At 46.6% G+C, this 20,476-nt stretch overlaps 1 protein-coding gene across 2 annotated transcripts in view; it reads left to right on the top strand.

Annotated features, from left to right (window-relative positions):
- dnajc21 (DnaJ heat shock protein family (Hsp40) member C21) overlaps positions 1-20,476 on the top strand; it is a 34,996-nt gene that overhangs the window by 600 nt on the left and 13,920 nt on the right. For both annotated transcript variants that reach the window (XM_084324626.1, XM_084324625.1), the window contains exons 2-9: positions 442-535; positions 2,852-2,975; positions 3,663-3,791; positions 8,005-8,309; positions 10,366-10,532; positions 12,230-12,326; positions 17,822-17,995; positions 20,324-20,372. In XM_084324626.1, coding sequence (XP_084180752.1) covers positions 442-535; positions 2,852-2,975; positions 3,663-3,791; positions 8,005-8,309; positions 10,366-10,532; positions 12,230-12,326; positions 17,822-17,995; positions 20,324-20,372 — 1,139 coding nt within the window. The remainder of the gene's footprint in view (positions 1-441; positions 536-2,851; positions 2,976-3,662; positions 3,792-8,004; positions 8,310-10,365; positions 10,533-12,229; positions 12,327-17,821; positions 17,996-20,323; positions 20,373-20,476) is intronic.

The following is a 20,476-nucleotide window of genomic DNA, read 5'->3' as shown; positions in this document are numbered from 1 at the left end:
TTGAAAATGGGGGAACCTGATGTAAACAAGACAAACGTCTTTCTCTGGTCTGCACCCCCTTAAAAATTGTGTGTATTGAGCTGTACTGTATTGTACCCATTCTGCAATCTGTTAAATAAAGTTTTCATTCATTCATTCAAATTTCAGAACATTATCGGTTGTGAAAAATCTATATTTATGTTTTGTGTATAGCACTACAGCGACACAACTCTCGAGACATAGGTAGCTAACTTCATTGTGTTGCAAGACGGATATAATAGAATAGACTGCTCTGTGCAAGATAGTTGAGTTATATTCAGTTATATTCTCTAACCTACCTACTCCCGGTTGCAGTTTAATTAGGATGTCATCTGTCGCGATGGTGTTCAGGACAGCATGGTCGTATGTGATTCCATACACCGTACAAGTGATGCTGACTGACTGTCTTCTTTTCCATCCCAGATAAGAACTTGGACAGTGCTGAAGAGGCAGCAGAGCACTTCAAGCTCATCCAGGCGGCTTATGATGTTCTAAGTGACCCCCAGGAGAAAGCTTGGTGAGTAGATAGTCACTTCATATAGGCTTAGCCCTAGAATGGCTGGTATCCATTACATTGCATGCATTCCTATAGCTGGTATGCCCAACCTATACTTCAGCTTTTAGTTATCAACTAACTGACAGCAGACAGGATGATGATCGGCTTATGGAATTATGTTATTAAGGCTGATTTGGTTAGAGATATGGTTGGCTGATGCTGATCCACCCTGCGGGTGGCACTGACCCGAGTGGCTGCTCCACTGTGAGAGTGGTGCTGCCAGCCGGAGGCTGATGAAGCTCATGCTGTGCTGGCACGCCTGAAAGGGTGGTGTCAACCAAAGTGCATGTGGACGAGAGTGTCCAAACCTTAGGTTGAGCTGACACCCCCCTCCAACAATAATTAGTAAGTTACTCCCGTAGAATTAGGGTGGAGTATTGGGTGGTGGTGGTGGTGGTGGTGGGATGTGAGATGACAGCAGCGCTGTCCAAACACACTGCTTAAAAAGCAGGAGGAGTAATACGATTGGTGAAATGGGAGAAAGGTGAGACGATGTGGAGGCTGGTAGGCTCAACCTGTGGAGGGAGGGCGTGTTTAAATAAACATAAAACATAAAGTTTGGACATTTGTGTTTGGTAGATTATTTCTCTGTTGTAACAATGCTTCTTGGCAATACATTTGATACAGTTGGAAAGCCTGTTATTTACTTTTTAAATGCTGCCCCATTTGTAAGGAACATGCATTTGTGGGATGAGCAGCACAGCTGAGTATGTGGGTTGCGCCCATGAAAAATGTGACAAATCTTATTCAAACAGCTTATTCTGCTGTTCTGTTGCTATTGAATCTTGTTTGGTGGATTGGATGATTGAAGTCTATCAGTAACAAGGAAGAAACGAGACATATTTGCAATTTTACAATTAATTAATTTAACAGTCAGTCAGAAGCCTCAGTAGCGTGTGGAAGGACCATACACAGCCACAACAGCCGGGCACCTCCTCATGCTGGACACCAGCGTGGTCACACACTGCTGTGGGGTAGCATTCCACTCCTCAACCAGGATTTGTTGCAACTCTCAAGTCGGCCAACGTGGTTGTGTTGGTCACCCTAGCACGACTAGCATGCCTAAGCTGATCCCACAAGTGTTCAATTGGGTTGAGGTCAGGACTGTTGGCAGGCCATTCTCTCTACTCCCAAAGTCTGGAGGTAGTCTTCTGATAAACCGCTCTGTGGGGGCGAGCAGTGTCATCTTGGAGGATGGAGTTCGGTCCCAGACTGGAGATATGGGATGGCCACCTGTAGGTGTGGAAAAGTGACCACAGCTCAGCGTAGGAAGGTCCGATCGAGGTCCATATCTTTATTTTTTTATCTACTTTTTCTCCCATTTTCTATTTTTCTCCCATCCCAATTTCGTATCGTCCAATTCTACCCTCCCCTGTCTCGAACGTTGTTAGGCCATGCCTCCCACAAGCCGGCTGCAATGTGGACGAAGCTTTACATCACGTGTCCCCTCCGGTACTCGAGGTAGCAGCCGTCGCGTCCTTTCACCTGCACAGCGCGATCTCTCAGCGGCGAGGGTCTGTGTGGGAGGGACACGCCGCCGCCGTCGCTTCCTGATTCTGCTGTGCAGGCGCACCAACCGACCTGTAGGAGTCGCTGTCCACAACGTCCGATCCCCACCCACCGGCTTCCCACCCCCTAATACTGCCAATTGTATTACCGGTAGTATGAACGACCAGCCAAGCTGATAGCAATGCGGAGAGCTGGGCTCGAACCCAGCATCTCCTGCATTGGTGGTGAGCGCCTTGCCCACTGCACCACCTAGCCGCCGACCGAGGTCCATATCTGAGGAGGTGCCAGGCTGTTGTGGCTGTGTGCGGTTCTTCCACACGCTACTGAGGCTCCCGACTGTTTGTTAAATTAATACATTGTAAAATTGCCAATATGTCTTGTTTCTTCCTTGTTACTGATAGACTTCAATCATCCAATCCACCAAACAAGAGTCAATAGCAACAGCAGAATATAGTAAAAATAGTACCATAGTGTCAAACTGTCATGCTGGGGAGACTCTGTGTAAATCAGCCAAAGCAGTGTCCATTGGGGTGGCACATGAGAGATCTTTGTTCCCTGTGCTGCATAGTAGTCTCTCACCTCCTCCCTCTCTCTCCCTCTCTTTATATCTGTCTCTCTCACCCCTCTCTTTCCCTTCTACCCTTCTCTCTCTCTCTCTGTCTCTGTCTCTGTCTCTGTCTCTGTCTCTGTCTCTGTCTCTGTCTCTGTCTCTGTCTCTGTCTCCGTCTCTGTCTCTCTCTCTGTCTCTCTCTCTCTGTCTCTCTCTAGGTATGACAACCACAGGGAGGCTCTTCTGAAAGGAGGAGTGAGTGGAGATTATGCAGATGACAGCATCGACCTGCTCCAGTACTTCACTGTCACCTGCTACTCTGGCTATGGAGATGATGAGAAGGTTTGTCTTGGTTGAAAGAGGGATGTTATAATAACATGTCTCTGACTCTCTGCAGTAGAGACATCAAGTTTCCTCAACTGGTCTTCCAACTTGATTGCAATGCCAGTTTTTCTCCAGCAGAGAGCAGCATCATACCATATCCACAGGGCTCTAGCGTGACATTCTTCTTTTCTTTTCTTTTTGACCCAGGAGCTTATCTGTTTATCTGTTCCTAAATTGAACATTTTGGAGGCACATGAAAGACATTTAGAGGCATTTGTTTGTTGCCACGTGTCTCACTTAGTGAAGATTAATATAGTAACATGTCAGCCCAGCACAGTAGTTAAAGGCTGCATCATTATTACTATGTTATTGTCGTTGAGAATCACGATGACTGAAAGATGTAATGACTTTAGATGGAGCATATCCATCTTTGAGGATTTTGGAGTACGATTATGATTTAAAATGTAGTGTTGGTTGCTTGTTTGGCTGTTGTCATCATCTGATCCTGTGACGATGTACTGTACATGTAGATGCCTGTCTGTGTTCTTCTTGTTTATGTATGTTTGCTGCGTTTTCTTTTGGAGCTCCTATTTATCTGCTGTAACATGAATTGCCCTGTCACCTTTTATAAGACGATTTATTTTCTCCTGCTAAGTGCATCTTTTCCTCTTCTTGCCCCCCCCCCCCCCCCTTTCCATCCACCAGGGCTTCTACTCGGTCTACAGAGACCTGTTTGAGAGGATTATGAAGGAAGAGATGGAGCACAGCAAGACAGACGAGGACGAGGACGATGACTTCCCTTCCCTGGGAGACTCTCAGAGTGACTACGACACGGTAGGCCTGACCTGACCCCTGGGAGACTCTCAGAGTGACTACGACACGGTAGGCCTGACCTGACCTGACTGTAGCTTGTTGCTGTACTAGAAAACATAGGAACAGTAGACGGTAGTAGACGGTCAGTACTAGTCCACCAACCTGGCAGTAGACGGTCAGTACTAGTCCACCAACCTGGCAGTAGACGGTCAGTACTAAGTCCACCAACCTGGCAGTAGACGGTCAGTACTAAGTCCACCAACCTGGTAGTAGACGGTAGGGGTGGACGGTATAAACGGTATACGGTATAAACGGTATTAATTTGCTCTATGGTATGGATTTTGACTATACCGTGTAACCGGTAGGGCAGCTCTAAAATAGCAATGACGTCATGTAACCACAGCGCGACTATTTCAATCGCATTTGCCCCTAAAAATAGATAGAATTAGTCATAGATAATAGATATGTGCAAACTGGAAAAAGTTATTTAGGAGGCTTCGCGCAGTGGGCGTGTCAACACGCAATTGTCATTTCATAATAAACACATATCACTGCGGTGCACAGCAAGTTTCAATTTCAGTTCCTGGCATTTTTAACCAGTGGAGAAAGGTAAGAGATGTCCCTATCGTTTTTCTTATATGAATTATTCTACGTTAATAAAACATACCTGGTGATCAACTACAGTTTGCTGTAAACATTATGATATGCGTGTAGTGTTATGATAACGAGAGGACGGGAGGACTGCTGCAGCAGTGGATTTGCGAATAGCATGCAGCTGCAGAGCCACAGAGCCAGCGGCTCTTTCAGGTCTCACAGGCCCGCTCAACAGCGCCCCCCCCCACCCAACGGCTGAAAGCTGTGACCAGACCTGAAAGCGCCGCTGGCTCTGCGGCTCTGCAGCTACATATGCTTCTAGCAAAATCCAGCATCCAGCCCGCTGTTTGCAATGGGAGCAGCACGGACTCGGGACTTATTTTATTTGGAATATAATGACTTTATACGCAAAAGTAACCTAGTTTTAAGTTAAAATATTATAAATCTACATGCCTTGAGGATGTCATTCTTTATATAGCCTGCCTATCAGGCAAAAAAAATTATTCTAACGGAAACACTGATACCGTGATATATACCGTTACCGTCTATGCTTCAAATTATACCGTGATATACATTTTAGACCATACCGTCCACCCCTAGTAGACGGTCAGTACTAAGTCCACCAACCTGGCAGTAGACGGTCAGTACTAAGTCCACCAACCTGGTAGTAGACGGTCAGTACTAAGTCCACCAACCTGGTAGTAGACGGTCAGTACTAAGTCCATCAACCTGGTAGTAGACGGTCAGTACTAATCCACCAACCTGGTAGTAGACGGTCAGTACTAGTCCACCAACCTGGCAGTAGACAGTCAGTACTAGTCCACCAACCTGGTAGTAGACGGTCAGTACTAGTCCACCAACCTGGTAGTAGACGGTCAGTACTAGTCCACCAACCTGGCAGTAGACGGTGAGTACTAGTCCACCAACCTGGTAGTAGACGGTCAGTACTAGTCCACCAACCTGGTAGTAGACGGTCAGTACTAGTCCACCAACCTGGTAGTAGACGGTCAGTACTAATCCACCAACCTGGTAGTAGACGGTCAGTACTAATCCATCAACCTGGCAGTAGACGGTCAGTACTAATCCACCAACCTGGTAGTAGACGGTCAGTACTAATCCATCAACCTGGCAGTAGACGGTCAGTACTAGTCCACCAACCTGGCAGTAGACGGTCAGTACTAATCCACCAACCTGGCAGTAGACGGTCAGTACTAGTCCACCAACCTGGCAGTAGACGGTCAGTACTAATCCACCAACCTGGCAGTAGACGGTCAGTACTAGTCCATCAACCTGGCAGTAGACGGTCAGTACTAATCCACCAACCTGGTAGTAGACGGTCAGTACTAGTCCATCAACCTGGCAGTAGACGGTCAGTACTAGTCCACCAACCTGGCAGTAGACAGTCAGTACTAATCCACCAACCTGGTAGTAGACGGTCAGTACTAATCCATCAACTTGGCAGTAGACGGTCAGTACTAGTCCACCAACCTGGTAGTAGACAGTCAGTACTAATCCACCAACCTGGCAGTAGACAGTCAGTACTAGTCCACCAACCTGGCAGTAGACAGTCAGTACTAGTCCATCAACCTGGTAGTAGACGGTCAGTACTAATCCACCAACCTGGCAGTAGACAGTCAGTACTAGTCCATCAACCTGGTAGTAGACGGTCAGTACTAGTCCACCAACCTGGCAGTAGACGGTCAGTACTAATCCACCAACCTGGTAGTAGACGGTCAGTACTAGTCCACCAACCTGGCAGTAGACGGTCAGTACTAGTCCACCAACCTGGCAGTAGACGGTGAGTACTAATCCACCAACCTGGCAGTAGACGGTGAGTACTAGTCCACCAACCTGGTAGTAGACGGTCAGTACTAGTCCACCAACCTGGTAGTAGACGGTCAGTACTAGTCCACCAACCTGGTAGTAGACGGTCAGTACTAATCCACCAACCTGGTAGTAGACGGTCAGTACTAGTCCACCAACCTGGCAGTAGACGGTCAGTACTAATCCACCAACCTGGTAGTAGACGGTCAGTACTAGTCCACCAACCTGGCAGTAGACAGTCAGTACTAATCCACCAACCTGGTAGTAGACGGTCAGTACTAATCCATCAACCTGGCAGTAGACGGTCAGTACTAGTCCACCAACCTGGCAGTAGACGGTCAGTACTAATCCACCAACCTGGCAGTAGACGGTCAGTACTAGTCCATCAACCTGGCAGTAGACGGTCAGTACTAATCCACCAACCTGGCAGTAGACGGTCAGTACTAGTCCACCAACCTGGTAGTAGATGGTCAGTACTAGTCCACCAACCTGGCAGTAGACGGTCAGTACTAATCCACCAACCTGGCAGTAGACAGTCAGTACTAGTCCACCAACCTGGCAGTAGACAGTCAGTACTAGTCCATCAACCTGGTAGTAGACGGTCAGTACTAATCCACCAACCTGGCAGTAGACAGTCAGTACTAGTCCATCAACCTGGTAGTAGACGGTCAGTACTAGTCCACCAACCTGGCAGTAGACGGTCAGTACTAATCCACCAACCTGGTAGTAGACGGTCAGTACTAGTCCACCAACCTGGCAGTAGACGGTCAGTACTAGTCCACCAACCTGGCAGTAGACGGTGAGTACTAATCCACCAACCTGGCAGTAGACGGTGAGTACTAGTCCACCAACCTGGTAGTAGACGGTCAGTACTAGTCCACCAACCTGGTAGTAGACGGTCAGTACTAGTCCACCAACCTGGTAGTAGACGGTCAGTACTAATCCACCAACCTGGTAGTAGACGGTCAGTACTAGTCCACCAACCTGGCAGTAGACAGTCAGTACTAATCCACCAACCTGGCAGTAGACGGTCAGTACTAGTCCACCAACCTGGCAGTAGACGGTCAGTACTAGTCCACCAACCTGGCAGTAGACGGTCAGTACTAGTCCACCAACCTGGTAGTAGACGGTCAGTACTAATCCACCAACCTGGTAGTAGACGGTCAGTACTAGTCCACCAACCTGGTAGTAGACGGTCAGTACTAATCCACCAACCTGGCAGTAGACAGTCAGTACTAGTCCACCAACCTGGTAGTAGACGGTCAGTACTAATCCACCAACCTGGCAGTAGACGGTCAGTACTAATCCACCAACCTGGTAGTAGACGGTCAGTACTAGTCCACCAACCTGGTAGTAGACGGTCAGTACTAGTCCACCAACCTGGTAGTAGACGGTCAGTACTAATCCACCAACCTGGTAGTAGACAGTCAGTACTAGTCCACCAACCTGGTAGTAGACGGTCAGTACTAGTCCACCAACCTGGCAGTAGACGGTCAGTACTAATCCACCAACCTGGTAGTAGACGGTCAGTACTAGTCCACCAACCTGGCAGTAGACGGTCAGTACTAATCCACCAACCTGGCAGTAGACGGTCAGTACTAGTCCACCAACCTGGTAGTAGACGGTCAGTACTAATCCACCAACCTGGTAGTAGACGGTCAGTACTAATCCACCAACCTGGCAGTAGACGGTCAGTACTAATCCACCAACCTGGTAGTAGACGGTCAGTACTAATCCACCAACCTGGCAGTAGACGGTCAGTACTAATCCACCAACCTGGTAGTAGACGGTCAGTACTAATCCCTCCGCTCTCCAGGTGGTGCACCTGTTCTACGGCTACTGGCAGAGCTTCTGCACGCGCAAGAACTTTGCGTGGAAAGAGGAGTACGACACGCGGCAGGCCTCCAACCGCTGGGAGAAGCGCGCCATGGAGAAGGAGAACAAGAAGCCGCGGGAAAAGGCCCGCAAGGAGCGCAACGAGCTGGTGCGCACGCTGGTGGCCTACGTGCGCAAGCGCGACCGCAGGGTGCAAGCCCACCGGCAGCTGGTGGAGGAGCAGAACCAGGAGAAGGCCAAGAAGGTGGAGGAGCTGAGGCGCAAGCAGAAACTCAGCCACGCCAAGTGAGTGTTGGAGAGAGAGAGAGCGGTGGGGTGGATGGAGAGGTGGATGGGGAGATAGAGGGAGAGGTGGATGGGGAGAGGGAGAGGTGGATGGGGAGAGGTGGATGGGGAGAGGGAGAGGGGTGGATGGGGAGAGGGAGAGGGGTGGATGGAGAGAGAGGGGTGGATGGAGAGAGAGAGAGAGAGAGAGAGGTGGATGGGGAGAGGGAGAGGTGGATGGGGAGAGGGAGAGGTGGATGGGGAGAGGGAGAGGTGGAGAGGGAGAGGGGTGGATGGAGAGAGGGAGAGGGGTGGATGGAGAGAGGGAGAGAGAGGCGGGATGGAGAGAGGGTGGATGGATGGAGAGGGTGGGGTGGATGGATGGAGAGAGAGGGAGGGAGAGAGAGAGAGGGTGGGGTGGAGGGAGAGAGGGTGGAGAGAGGGTGGGGTGGATGGAGAGAGAGAGAGAGGGTGGGGTGGATGGAGAGAGGGGTGGATGGAGAGAGGGGGAGAGAGAGGGTGGATGGAGAGAGAGGGTGGGGTGGATGGAGAGAGTGAGTGAGAGGGTGGGGTGGAGGGAGAGAGAGAGAGAGAGGGTGGGGTGGATGGAGAGAGAGAGGGTGGGGTGGATGGAGAGAGAGGGGGTGGATGGAGAGAGTGAGTGAGAGGGTGGGGTGGAGGGAGGGAGAGAGAGAGAGAGAGGGTGGGGTGGATGGAGAGGGTGGGGTGGATGGAGAGAGAGAGAGGGTGGGGTGGGTGGAGAGAGGGAGGGAGGGAGGGAGAGAGAGGGTGGGGTGAATGGGGAGAGGGAGAGAGAGGGTGAGGTGGAGGGAAAGAGAGATGGTGGCGTGGATGGAGAGGGTGGGGTGGATGGAGAGAGAGAGGGTGGGTAGAGTGGATGGAGAGAGAGGGAGTGAGAGAGAGGGTGGGGTGGGTGGAGAGAGGGAGGGAGGGAGAGAGAGGGTGGGGTGAATGGGGAGAGGGAGAGGGTGAGGTGGAGGGAAAGAGAGATGGTGGCGTGGATGGAGAGGGTGGGGTGGATGGAGAGAGAGCGAGAGGGTGGGGTGAATGGGGAGAGGGAGAGAGAGGGTGAGGTGGAGGGAAAGAGAGATGGTGGCGTGGATGGAGAGGGTGGGGTGGATGGAGAGAGAGCGAGAGGGTGGGGTGGATGGAGAGAGAGACAATATATTGCAAGATTTTGCATGCCGATATATTGATACAGTGATGCAAAATATAGATGTATATAAATATACTGTATATATATATTTTTTTCTTTTCTTGACAATCCCATTTTACTGCAATATAAATGATTGGAATGAGGTGAACAGACTGAAAACATTATTTTATTAGATAAAACATATATATACAGTATTTATTGTCTGTTGGGGACATAATTAATAGTTAATAAAGTTACGGACAGTGTGTGTGTTAAAGAGGCACTATGCAATTTCATGTGCAATTGGCCAGTTTGTGGCGCACACTAAATAATCTGATAAGCTTTCGTGTCAATTCTGTGAAGAAATACCGGTACATAATTCCTGCTTTTTGCCTTTTTTATGGGTATTTTCTCTTCTTCAGTTACACAAATATTGTGACGTATGGTAGACAGGGTTCGCACAAGGTCCTTGAAGTGCTTAAAGTGCTTGATTTAAAAAATAAAAAAGTCAAGGCCTGGAATTCCTTGAAAAAAAAATAAAAAATACAAGGTGCTTAAAAAGTCCTTGAAATTCAAATCAACCATTCGCATTGAAAGTTTTGTTCGTCCATGATAAAAATTCTCAATCAAGAAATATATATTTTTTTATTTAAAGTAACTAATTGTCAAATTGGTTTTAAGCCACAAATGTATATAAAAAAAGGCATTTAAAAGTTAATTTAAATGCCATTTGAGTGCTTAGAAAAGTACTTGAAAGTCCTTGAATTTCATTTTGCAATGTCTGTGGGAACCCTGGGTAGATTACATGTATTAAAAACCGATACCGCGTATCGTGATATTATCGTTATCGAGGGCCAAATATCTGTATGGTTTCGTGAGTCACTTCACATCATCATCGCCCCGCCCCCCTATCTGTGATAGGCTGGCAGCGGAGTACCAGGAGCAGAGCTGGTCGGCCATGTCTGAGATGGAGAAGGAGCTGCAGCAGATGGAGGCTCAGTACGGGAAGGAGTTTGGAGACGCCACGGACAGCGAGGAGGAGGAGCCGGACGTGGACACACTGGACAAGGCCGAACTAGGAGGAGGAGGTCAGTGCTGACTGAGTGGGGTTTTAACCCTTTCACTGCCACACTACAGAAGGTTAACCCTTACTATCACACTACCGACGGTAACCGTCGGTAGCATGATAGTATAGGGTTAACCTTCTGTAGTGTGGCAGTGAAAGGATTAACCTGCTGTTGTGTCGCAGTGAAAGGGTTAACCTTCTGTGTATTGTCACAGTGAAAGGGTTAACCGTTTACTAGTGCGGCAGTGAAAGGGTTAAAGTTGGTCTTTCACATTTAGTTGTAGGAGCCAACATGTATTTAGTCTGTGTTTATTAGTTTTGATTGCACACATACATTTTGGTTTCACTCACTTCTGGTAATTAGCAGCTGGGTGGTGGTGTCACTTTAGTCTTACCTGCTCACTTGCTGGGTGGAGCTTAGGAACAGTAGGGCTCTTTGTCTGTTGACCATCATCACGTCACAAACTTCGGAACTTCTCCGCACACATCACCGCAACAACAGAACCGGCAGATTCCTCCTGAGAAACGTCAGAAGGACCCGCCCCTTCCTGACAAAAGAAGCCACCCAACTGCTCGTCCAATCAACAGTCATGTCTCGCCTCGACTACTGCAATAATACTGCTTGTTGGTCTATCGACCACCGCCACCAAGCCACTTCAACTCATTCAGAACGCAGCCGCCCGCCTGATCTCCAACCTACCAAAGTCAGCTCATGTTACCCCATTCCTTGGATAGCCCCATCCCCGCCGAATCCGCTTCAAGGTCCTCGACCTGGTATATCGCGCAGCAAAGGGAACTGCTGCCTCCTACCTCCGGTCTCTTAACTTCACACCCTCAAGACCCCTCCGCTCTACATCTAGATACACGCAGATGGTGATGAAGCTGGGCGACCCTTTTAGCTTAGCGGTGTCCTTTTTCTGACAATAGTTGGCTTATGTGCTGTGAAACAGATGATTTTCATATGAGAGACCTAACAATATTTGTTAGGTTCAGAAAAGGCTTAGCTAGCACATTGGCCCCTTCAAATGTTCAAAACATCTTCTTTTATCAATTTACAAGAGTTTTCAAAGGATGAAACTGTCCAAAAGCGAGCGCCCCGTTAGTGGACATGGATTCTAAACATTGCCAGTAGACACGATTTGTTGATTATTCGCAATTTATTCTGATAATCTTTATGAAAAAGGCTAGTTAAGCTGTAGGGAAGGGTTTTCAGAGTAGCCGTCTGACACATAGTACCGGTAAGTAAATATCGTCACCAAATTTTGCATTTGGATGAAACCTGCTGTTATCTTTGTGGCCGTTGTCATATTTGTCCTTGAGGATGGTGCCAGAGCAGTCGTCTGATAAGGGGGCTTATTAGCTGAACAGCCAACCTACAGTACTTGTGCTGATGATTAGGCATAAGATGAGTGGGAATCTGTGTCATGTTCCTTGCAGTCGGGTAGTGTTTTTCCACTGACTATTACTGGCAGGTGTTTGTAGCATGTAGATTTGTTTACAATGTGTTATTCCAGCTCGATGCGAGATCTGTCTAGAATAACACCTCCTATAAACCAATGGTCAAACAAGCCAAATAATACACATTTATATTTTCAATTTTATTATTTCATCTTTTTGAATACAATTTTGGAATATGACAACCTTGGTGTGTGTGTGTGTGTGTAATGATAAAGTTGATAAATGAAAAGTATTTAATTATTTCTTGTGTGTGTTTGACAGACTCAAATCAGCCGAATGGTGACAATGGGCTGATGGTGGACTACTATGATGACCTGTACTGTCCGGCGTGTGACAAATCCTTCAAATCTGATAAAGCGTGAGTATGGAGCTTTCAGTTCATAGGACTTAACCCTTTCACTACCACACTACAGAAGGTTAACCTTTCACTACCACACTACAGGCGTTTAACCGTCTGTAGTGTGGTAGGGAAAGGGTTAACCTTCTGTAGTGTGGTTGTGAAAAGGTTAACCCTTTGTCGCGTGCCAGTGAAAGGGTTAACCTGCCTCGTACACTGGAGTGCTCTAAAAAACCCACACAGCCCTCATTAAGCTTATGGCATAAACGGGAGCTCTTACCCACAGAAGTATGAAGTCTCAATGCTACAGTAGTACAAGTTCAAGTTCTTTAATAGTTGTCATACAGAAGTACAGAATACTTTCATACAAAATGCTTCTTACTGTTACGCTCCAGAGACTGTGCTAGACAAGATAGTATCAAATAACATAATAACATAATATAGCATGAATTTAGAAGAAGAAAATGAGGTCACAGTGTTCGGTATAGACATATGTACAATGTTCTGAGTTACCATATAATATACAATACACAATACTATGCAGTGTACTAATGTACAGTACTATCTAGTGCAAAGCAGAAATGGGATGAGGTACAATTTTAGGTACAATTTACAGTAAGGTGTACGAGTTGTAGTGCAATCCTTCATCCATAAATATAAAGTGTGGGGAGTGGGTGCTACAGTGTGTTTGTTTAAAGTGGGTGTGTGCTATAAAGTGTGTGGAGTGGGTGCTACAGTGTGTTTGTTTAAAGTGGGTGTGTGCGTGTGGATGTGTGTGCTATGTGCGTTTGGTGGTTGTTGTTGTGTAGTGTTCATTCATTGTTCGTTTAGCAGCCTGATGGCCTGGGGATAGAAGCTACTTCTGAGTCTTTCTGTGCTCGCCTTGAGACTCCTGTATCGCTTGCCTGACCGCAGCAGTTCGAAGAGGCAGTTGTTCGGGTGACTGGAGTCTTTAATGATTCTCTTAGCCTTGCCCTTGCAACGCTTGTAGTAAATGTTCTGGAGGGTGGGGAGCCCCCCTCCAATTGTGCGTTCGGCTGAACGTGTCACTCTTTGTAGTCTGCTTTGGTCTTTTGCAGTGCTATTCCCAAACCAGGAGGTGATGTTGCCGGTCAAGATGCTCTCTATTGTACATGAGTAGAAGTTCTTAAGGATCTTCTGGCTGACTTGGAACTTCCTTAGGCGCCTGAGGAAGTAGAGGCGTTGTCGTGCCTTCTTCACCACACTGTTAATGTGTGTGGTCCATGTCAAGTCCTCGGATATGTAGGCTCCGAGGTACTTGAAGCTGTTGACTCTCTCAACCGGTGCCCCGTCGATGCTGAGGGGGCTGTAGTCCTTGACCCCCGACCTCCTGAAGTCCACAATCATCTCCTTTGTTTTGCTGACGTTCAGGGAGAGGCTGTTTTCCTGGCACCATCCCGCCAGGACCTTGACCTCTTCCAGGTAGGCCCTCTCGTCGTTGGCAGAGATCAGGCCCACCACCACTGTGTCGTCAGCAAATTTGACGATTGTATTGCTACTCCGCTGAGCCACACAGTCGTGTGTGTACAGGGAGTAGAGGAGGGGACTCAGAACACAGCCCTGGGGGGCCCCTATGTTGAGGGTGATGGATGAGGAGGTGCAGTTGCCTGCTCTCACCACCTGGGGTCTGCCAGTCAGGAAGTCCAAGACCCACTGGCAGAGGTCATAGCCCAAGCCCAGGTCCCTGAGCTTGGCTATGAGTATGGAGGGGACTATGGTATTGAATGCCGAGCTGTAGTCGATGAATAGCATTCTCACATAGTTCCCCTGCCTCTTGTCCAGGTGTGATGCTGCTGTGTGCAGCACATGGGATATGGCGTCCTCCGTGGACCTGTTGGGGCGGTATGCAAATTGCAGGGGGTCCATGTTGATGGGGAGGGAGGAGCAGATGTAGCCCTTTACTAGCTTCTCAAAGCACTTCATGGCTATGGAGGTGAGAGCTACAGGGCGGTAGTCGTTGAGGCAAGCAGGCTTGGATTTTTTGGGTACAGGGATAATAGTGGACTTCTTCAGGCAGGTGGGGATGACAGCCTGTTCTAAGGACAGGTTAAATATGTCAGTGAATACTGGGGCCAGTTGGTCGGCACAGACTTTTAGGACGCGGCCGGGGATGCCGTCCGGACCTGCTGCCTTCCTGATATTCACTTTTTTAAAGGTCCGCCTCACCTCATGCTCTGTTACCCTGAACACTGCGCCTCCATCAGCAGCCGACCCCCCCCCCCCCCATTGCCGAGGCTTGTGAGCTGGTGTTGTTATTACCAGCATCAAACCTCGCATAGAAGGTATTGAGGTCGTTTGCTAAGGAGATGTCACTGTTCAGTTTGAGGGAGGCGCCTTTGTAGTCTGTCATCGTTTTGAGCCCCTGCCACATAGCTCTAGAGTCAGCTTGTTCAAACTGGAGTTCAATTTTATCCCTGTAGCGCCGTTTGGCCTCTGACACTGTCCTCCTTACGTTGTGTCGCCCCACCTTGTGGTCATTCATGTTGCCTGCCACTAGGCCGTCATTGTATGCTTTGGTGCGCTCTCTCAGAGCTTCACGGACGGATTTGTCTACCCAGGGTTTTTGATTTGTGTAAACTTTCATTTTGGTAGTGGGGATTGTTTCTTTCACCCTAGTACAGACATAGTCCAGCACTGTCTCCGTGTAGGCGTTTTCAACCTGACAACATTCTAAGGACCCACATTTATTTCCTGTTGCTTTCCGTTCGTTTCCTGTTTGCTAAATGCAATAGTTGGATAGGAAATGCACTTGGGTCCAAACTGTTCCCTAACAGAATTCCAGTGAAACCGTCTCTATCAAATGAATTTTTTTTCAAATATTTCTTATCGGATATATTTTCTATACCAATATAAGTATGAAAAGTTAAGATTTCCCGTTCTGCTCACATCTTTCCCATACATTCTTTAGATTAGATTAGATTGAAATGTATTGTCATCATACAGCACAAGTACAGTCCTACGGTTGGCATCCCAACCAGAGTACAAATGTAACGGTAAAGTGCAATAGTAATACACAATGTACAGGTGATTAAATGGATATAAAATATATAAATTAGTACTACTGAGTAATAGTGCTAATCAGATGTATGTACAGGGTTGTAGTATTAATATGTACAGTGATACAGGTATAAAGACAATATGGCAGTAAGTCATAAATGGTCAGCAGCGTAACTAGTAAGAGTAGGTAAGGGATATGTACAGATATAGAATCTACAGATATGTAAAAAGGATTATATGCAGGTATGTATAGACCGATGTGGATATATATATATACATATACGGTATTGTTAAGAGCCGATGGGCTTGTCTCTAATTATCTCAGATCACTTACTTGAGATATAACCCTTGTGGCCGCTCGATATCCCCCAGCGAGGTGCTAAACTCGCCAAGTTCTCGAGTCAATTACTATTTCTGTCTAGTTTACTTCATAGTCACTGGTCTAGTTATATCCAGTTGATATGAAATGTAAGCATAGAAGAGTTGTTAACCTCTTCTTGGTTGTAATAAACCGAATGTATGTCTAGGAGCACTCTCATTGCCTATAATAACAATAATATCATTATTATCATTGTTATCATCAATATCATCATTTTACGAAAGGGCTTGTAATACTGCTCATTTGAAAGCTTGGTTGTATTACTACTTTTTTAATAAGTATTACCACTGTTAATAATGTAACATTAGCGTACTAACAATCATTATTTGCAAGCCCCAGTACCCCTTATCAATCCGACAGATCCATCGATCCGTGGTACCGGTCCTCAAGTCCTGCAGTGACTCGAACACCGATTTCCCACAAAACTTGACAGAGTCCGTCGGACACAGAGATACCGGAACCCGCAAACAACAAACATTGCCATGTATAGTATTTATACAGTACATAGCATGTATATATATAATATATAACTTTTAGCTGCAAAGCATTAACCAGTCAATTGATTCAATCTGTATTACATGCTGCCAGTACATTATAGTCACCTTCAATAGGAAATCAGGGCGGCGGCCGGCATCGTGGCACATTGCTGGCAGAAATCAGTCCAAGAATTCAATGGATAATTAGAAAAAAGTAATCTTTATTTCAATGAAGTTACAAAAAAAGGACTGTATTGGATATGTCCCTTACAGTTTAAAAGATTATATAATACAAAACATCTCGTCTCTAAGATCGCAAGCAAAATCCTGCATCTTGTCTTCTAAAGTAACAAATGGAAAAATCTGAACATCTGAAAAATCTGTCTCATAGCAAAAAACTCTCTTTGTCATTTTGAGCAAAAGAGCAAATGAGCTAAAAAACAAAGCTTTTTCCGGGGGACTCCACTTTGAAAAATAGACCGATTCCGTTCCTTACGGTATCGGCCGCTAGAAGAAAGTGTCTGCAAGCAAAATCTGAAAATCTGAGCTCTCGAAGTTGGAGCAGTCATTTTTATATCATATCAGGACCTCTTTGCCATTGGTCCAAAAACAGTGATGTCACAGCTATGTCATTCCACTAGCCAATCAATGTATAACACACATAGTAAGGATGGACTCCTCCCCTTCTAGTCGTTACATCTACTGGAGAAGTAACAGATTACTTTCTTCTGGGAAAAACACCATTACGTCATTTAAACATGTATGCATGTCTGCTCTGCTTCCTCACTGCAAGGGTTAACTCTGCAAGCTCCTCTTGGTCGGAGCTGTCTCCAAGGCCACATTCTTATCGTTAACTCCCTTACTGCACATTCTAGGAAAAGGCCCTGCAGTATTGAGATGGAAGAGAATGGCCTGTGTAGTGTACAATACATGAATACACTTCCTGCATGAATAGTCTTATACGCTTATATATATATATATACAGATATATACAGATATATATACATACCTATCACATCTAGATGCATACAGTAACACATGCCTAGATTTAAAACAGATATATTTTTACACAAGTGGGAGGAAGAATATACAGACATTCCTCATAATCATATATAATAAACATAAGAACAGGATGTCATAATAACCAGTGTCACTAGTTGGCTGTGACACTTCACAGGTATATACAGGATTAATGCACATGCTATCATACAGAGTTATATGGGTTATGTGCAGGTGTATAAGTAGGTATATAGAAGGATTATATCAGGTATATTCAGACCGATATGGATATATATACCGGTAGTTATATACAGTACTATTGTACATGCTATCATACAGAGTTTTATGGGTAGACTATGGTATGAGGTTGGTAGTTTTACTATGATTACAGTGAAAACAATAGGTATAAATTCAGTATGGGCAACTGAGTTTGTACAGTATGTGTAACAGCCTAGGGTGTAGACAACATGTCTGAAACGTGCAGAAATACTCTCCAGTCGCAAACAAAGCAGCATTTCTGCACTCGCGCAAAGTCAACTCGCCTTCACTCCTCCACCGCTGGCCACACATCCGTGCCTTTAACGCATCTGATTAATCTCTCCCCGTGCACGTTCCTCCCTCTCTGTCCTCATTCACACCCACAGTATGAAGAACCACGGGAAGTCCAAGAAGCACAGAGAGATGGTGGCGTTGCTACGGAAACAGCTGGAGGATGAGGAGGTGTCACTCGGCTTAAACCTTGGGGAGAAGGAGGGAAAAGACGAGGAAGAAGAGGAGGAGGAGGAGGAGGATGATGAGGAAGATAAACCCAGACAGAAGTGAGTGACTGTTTCTATTGAGGGCCTTGGTCTTAGAACAGACAGTGAGACCTACGTTAGACAGTGAGACCTACGTTAGACAGTGAGACCTACGTTAGACAGTGAGACCTATGTTAGACAGTGAGACCTATGTTAGACAGTGAGACCTACGTTAGACAGTGAGACCTACGTTAGACCGTGATACCTACATTAGACAGTGATACCTACGTTAGACAGTGAGACCTACGTTAGACAGTGAGACCTACATTAGACAGCGAGACCTATGTTAGACAGTGAGACCTACGTTAGACAGTGAGACCTACGTTAGACAGTGATACCTACGTTAGACAGTGATACCTACATTAGACAGTGAGACCTACATTAGACAGTGGGACCTATGTTAGACCGTTAGACAGTGAGACCTACATTAGACAGTGGGACCTACGTTAGACAGTGAGGCCTACGTTAGACAGTGAGACCTACATTAGACAGTGATACCTACGTTGGACCGTTAGACAGTGAGACCTATGTTAGACAGTGAGACCTACGTTAGACGACACAAAGAGCCACTTCACCACAAAATGATGCAGAATGGGATATAATCTCACACATATCCCAAAATGTTGCACACTATAATTTAGTTTGAGAGTTAATGAGTTTGAATTTGTCCTCCAGTGATGTCATCGGAGGACAATGAATCCATGTGTTAATTTCAGCTCAATGAAATGATAGCAGTAGCGATTGCCATTTTATTATCTCCCATCATTTCATTGAGCCGTAATTTAACACAACACAAGGATTCAGTGTCTTGTCCTCTGATGATGTCACCGGAGGACATATTCAAACTCATTTACTCTCAATAACTGTTGGGACTAAATTAATGGGTGCAAAACGGTTTACAATATTTGGATATATGAGTTTATGTTTGAATCAGCATTGTCTTTTGGGGGGAGATGAGATGAGATATTCCTTTATTGATCCCCTTGCTGAAATTCGGCTTCATAGCAGGAGGGGGGACGATCATTGGGCGTATAAACTCAAATGACGAGTAATTTTACAGATCAGAGGTGCAGAACCTAGTTGGGTGGAGCGAGACCAATAACCTCACCCTGAATGCTTCCAAAACGAAGGAGCTAGTCATCGATTTTAGATGTAGCAAGGTATCCCATCTCACCATTACCATAAATGGCTCAGAGGTGGAGATGGTGAGCAGTTTTAAATTTCTTGGGGTCACTATTTCAAATGACCTGAGCTGGCACTCCAATACCAGCAACGTCTTTTCTTTCTCAGGAAACTGAAAGAGTTCACAAATAACAGGGTGATTCTACACAACTTCTATCGCTGTGTGATTGAGAGCGTTCTTACCTCCTCCTGTACTAGATGGTTTGGTAACATCACAGACCAGGAGAAGAAATCTCTGAACAGAATTGTGCGTCTCGCACGCAAGACAATCTGGTTTAGCCTGCCAGCTCTAGAAGAGATCTATGGTGCCAGGCTGCTTTCCCGTGCCTCTGGCATTATCAACGACCCCTCTGGTCACCCAGCCGCAGGCCTCTTTGTCCCCCTTCCCTCGGGCAGACGTTACCGCTCTATCACATGCTCTACCTCTCGGTTTACTAAGAGCTTCTTCCCCAGTGCTGTGCGTAGCCTGAATGACTCCAAAGGCTAGTTTTGTATTTTATCCTATTTTGTTTCGGTGTATTTATTAGTGTTATTAGTCAGGTTTGTGGAAGTGCTGTTTTTGTGTGTCTGTGCATCATGCACTTTGATTATATGCACTTTTACTGTAATTTGTGCCTCTATGCAAGCCTTGCATCACGTGTCCCCTCCGATACACGAGGAGGCAGCCTGTCGCATCTTTTCACCTGCCAGCGCGGACTCTCATTGGCGAGGAGTAACGTGTGGGAGGCTCACACTGCCCCCGCCATTTCCTGTCTCTGCTGTGCAGGCGTCCCCAACCGACCTGTAGGAGTCGCTGTCCACAACGTCCAGATTACCACCCATCGACTTCCCACCCGCTAACTCTGCCAATTGAGCCAGTATGACGGCCGGCCCAAGCCGGAGGCAACGCCGACAGCCGGAGTCGAACCCGGTGTCTCTTGCGTTGGTGACGAGCGCAATGTCCGCTGCGCCACCCAGCCGCCTGATATTTGTCATAATGTTGTAGTCCGTGCAGGTTTTGGTGGTTAAGAGTCAGACACACTTAGTGGTCAGACATTCCTTTAAAAAAAATTGTATGTACAAATTTGAGGGGAGTGCGGTTGTTTTCCGCGTGTAAAATCATGCCAACGGGACAGCTGTCAGAGCTCAATGATTACTGACACAATGACACGTCCTCCGTCCTCGCAGGCTGTCCAAGAAGCAGAAGAAGAAGAAGAGACAGCAGCAAGCAGCACACGTGAGTCTCTCCTCCTCCGGTCCGTCTCTGCATTGTGAAACGTCGTGTCTATGGTATTTTTTTAATTTCATATCACGATTATTGTGACAAATGATCACGGTATT

The sequence above is a fragment of the Notolepis coatsorum genome (genome assembly GCF_963971535.1).
Source record: "Notolepis coatsorum genome assembly, chromosome: 11".
In the NCBI taxonomy this organism is placed as follows: domain Eukaryota; kingdom Metazoa; phylum Chordata; class Actinopteri; order Aulopiformes; family Paralepididae; genus Notolepis; species Notolepis coatsorum.
The sequence above is the reverse complement of the archived record's forward strand: the minus strand, read 5'-3'. Positions and strand labels throughout refer to the sequence as shown.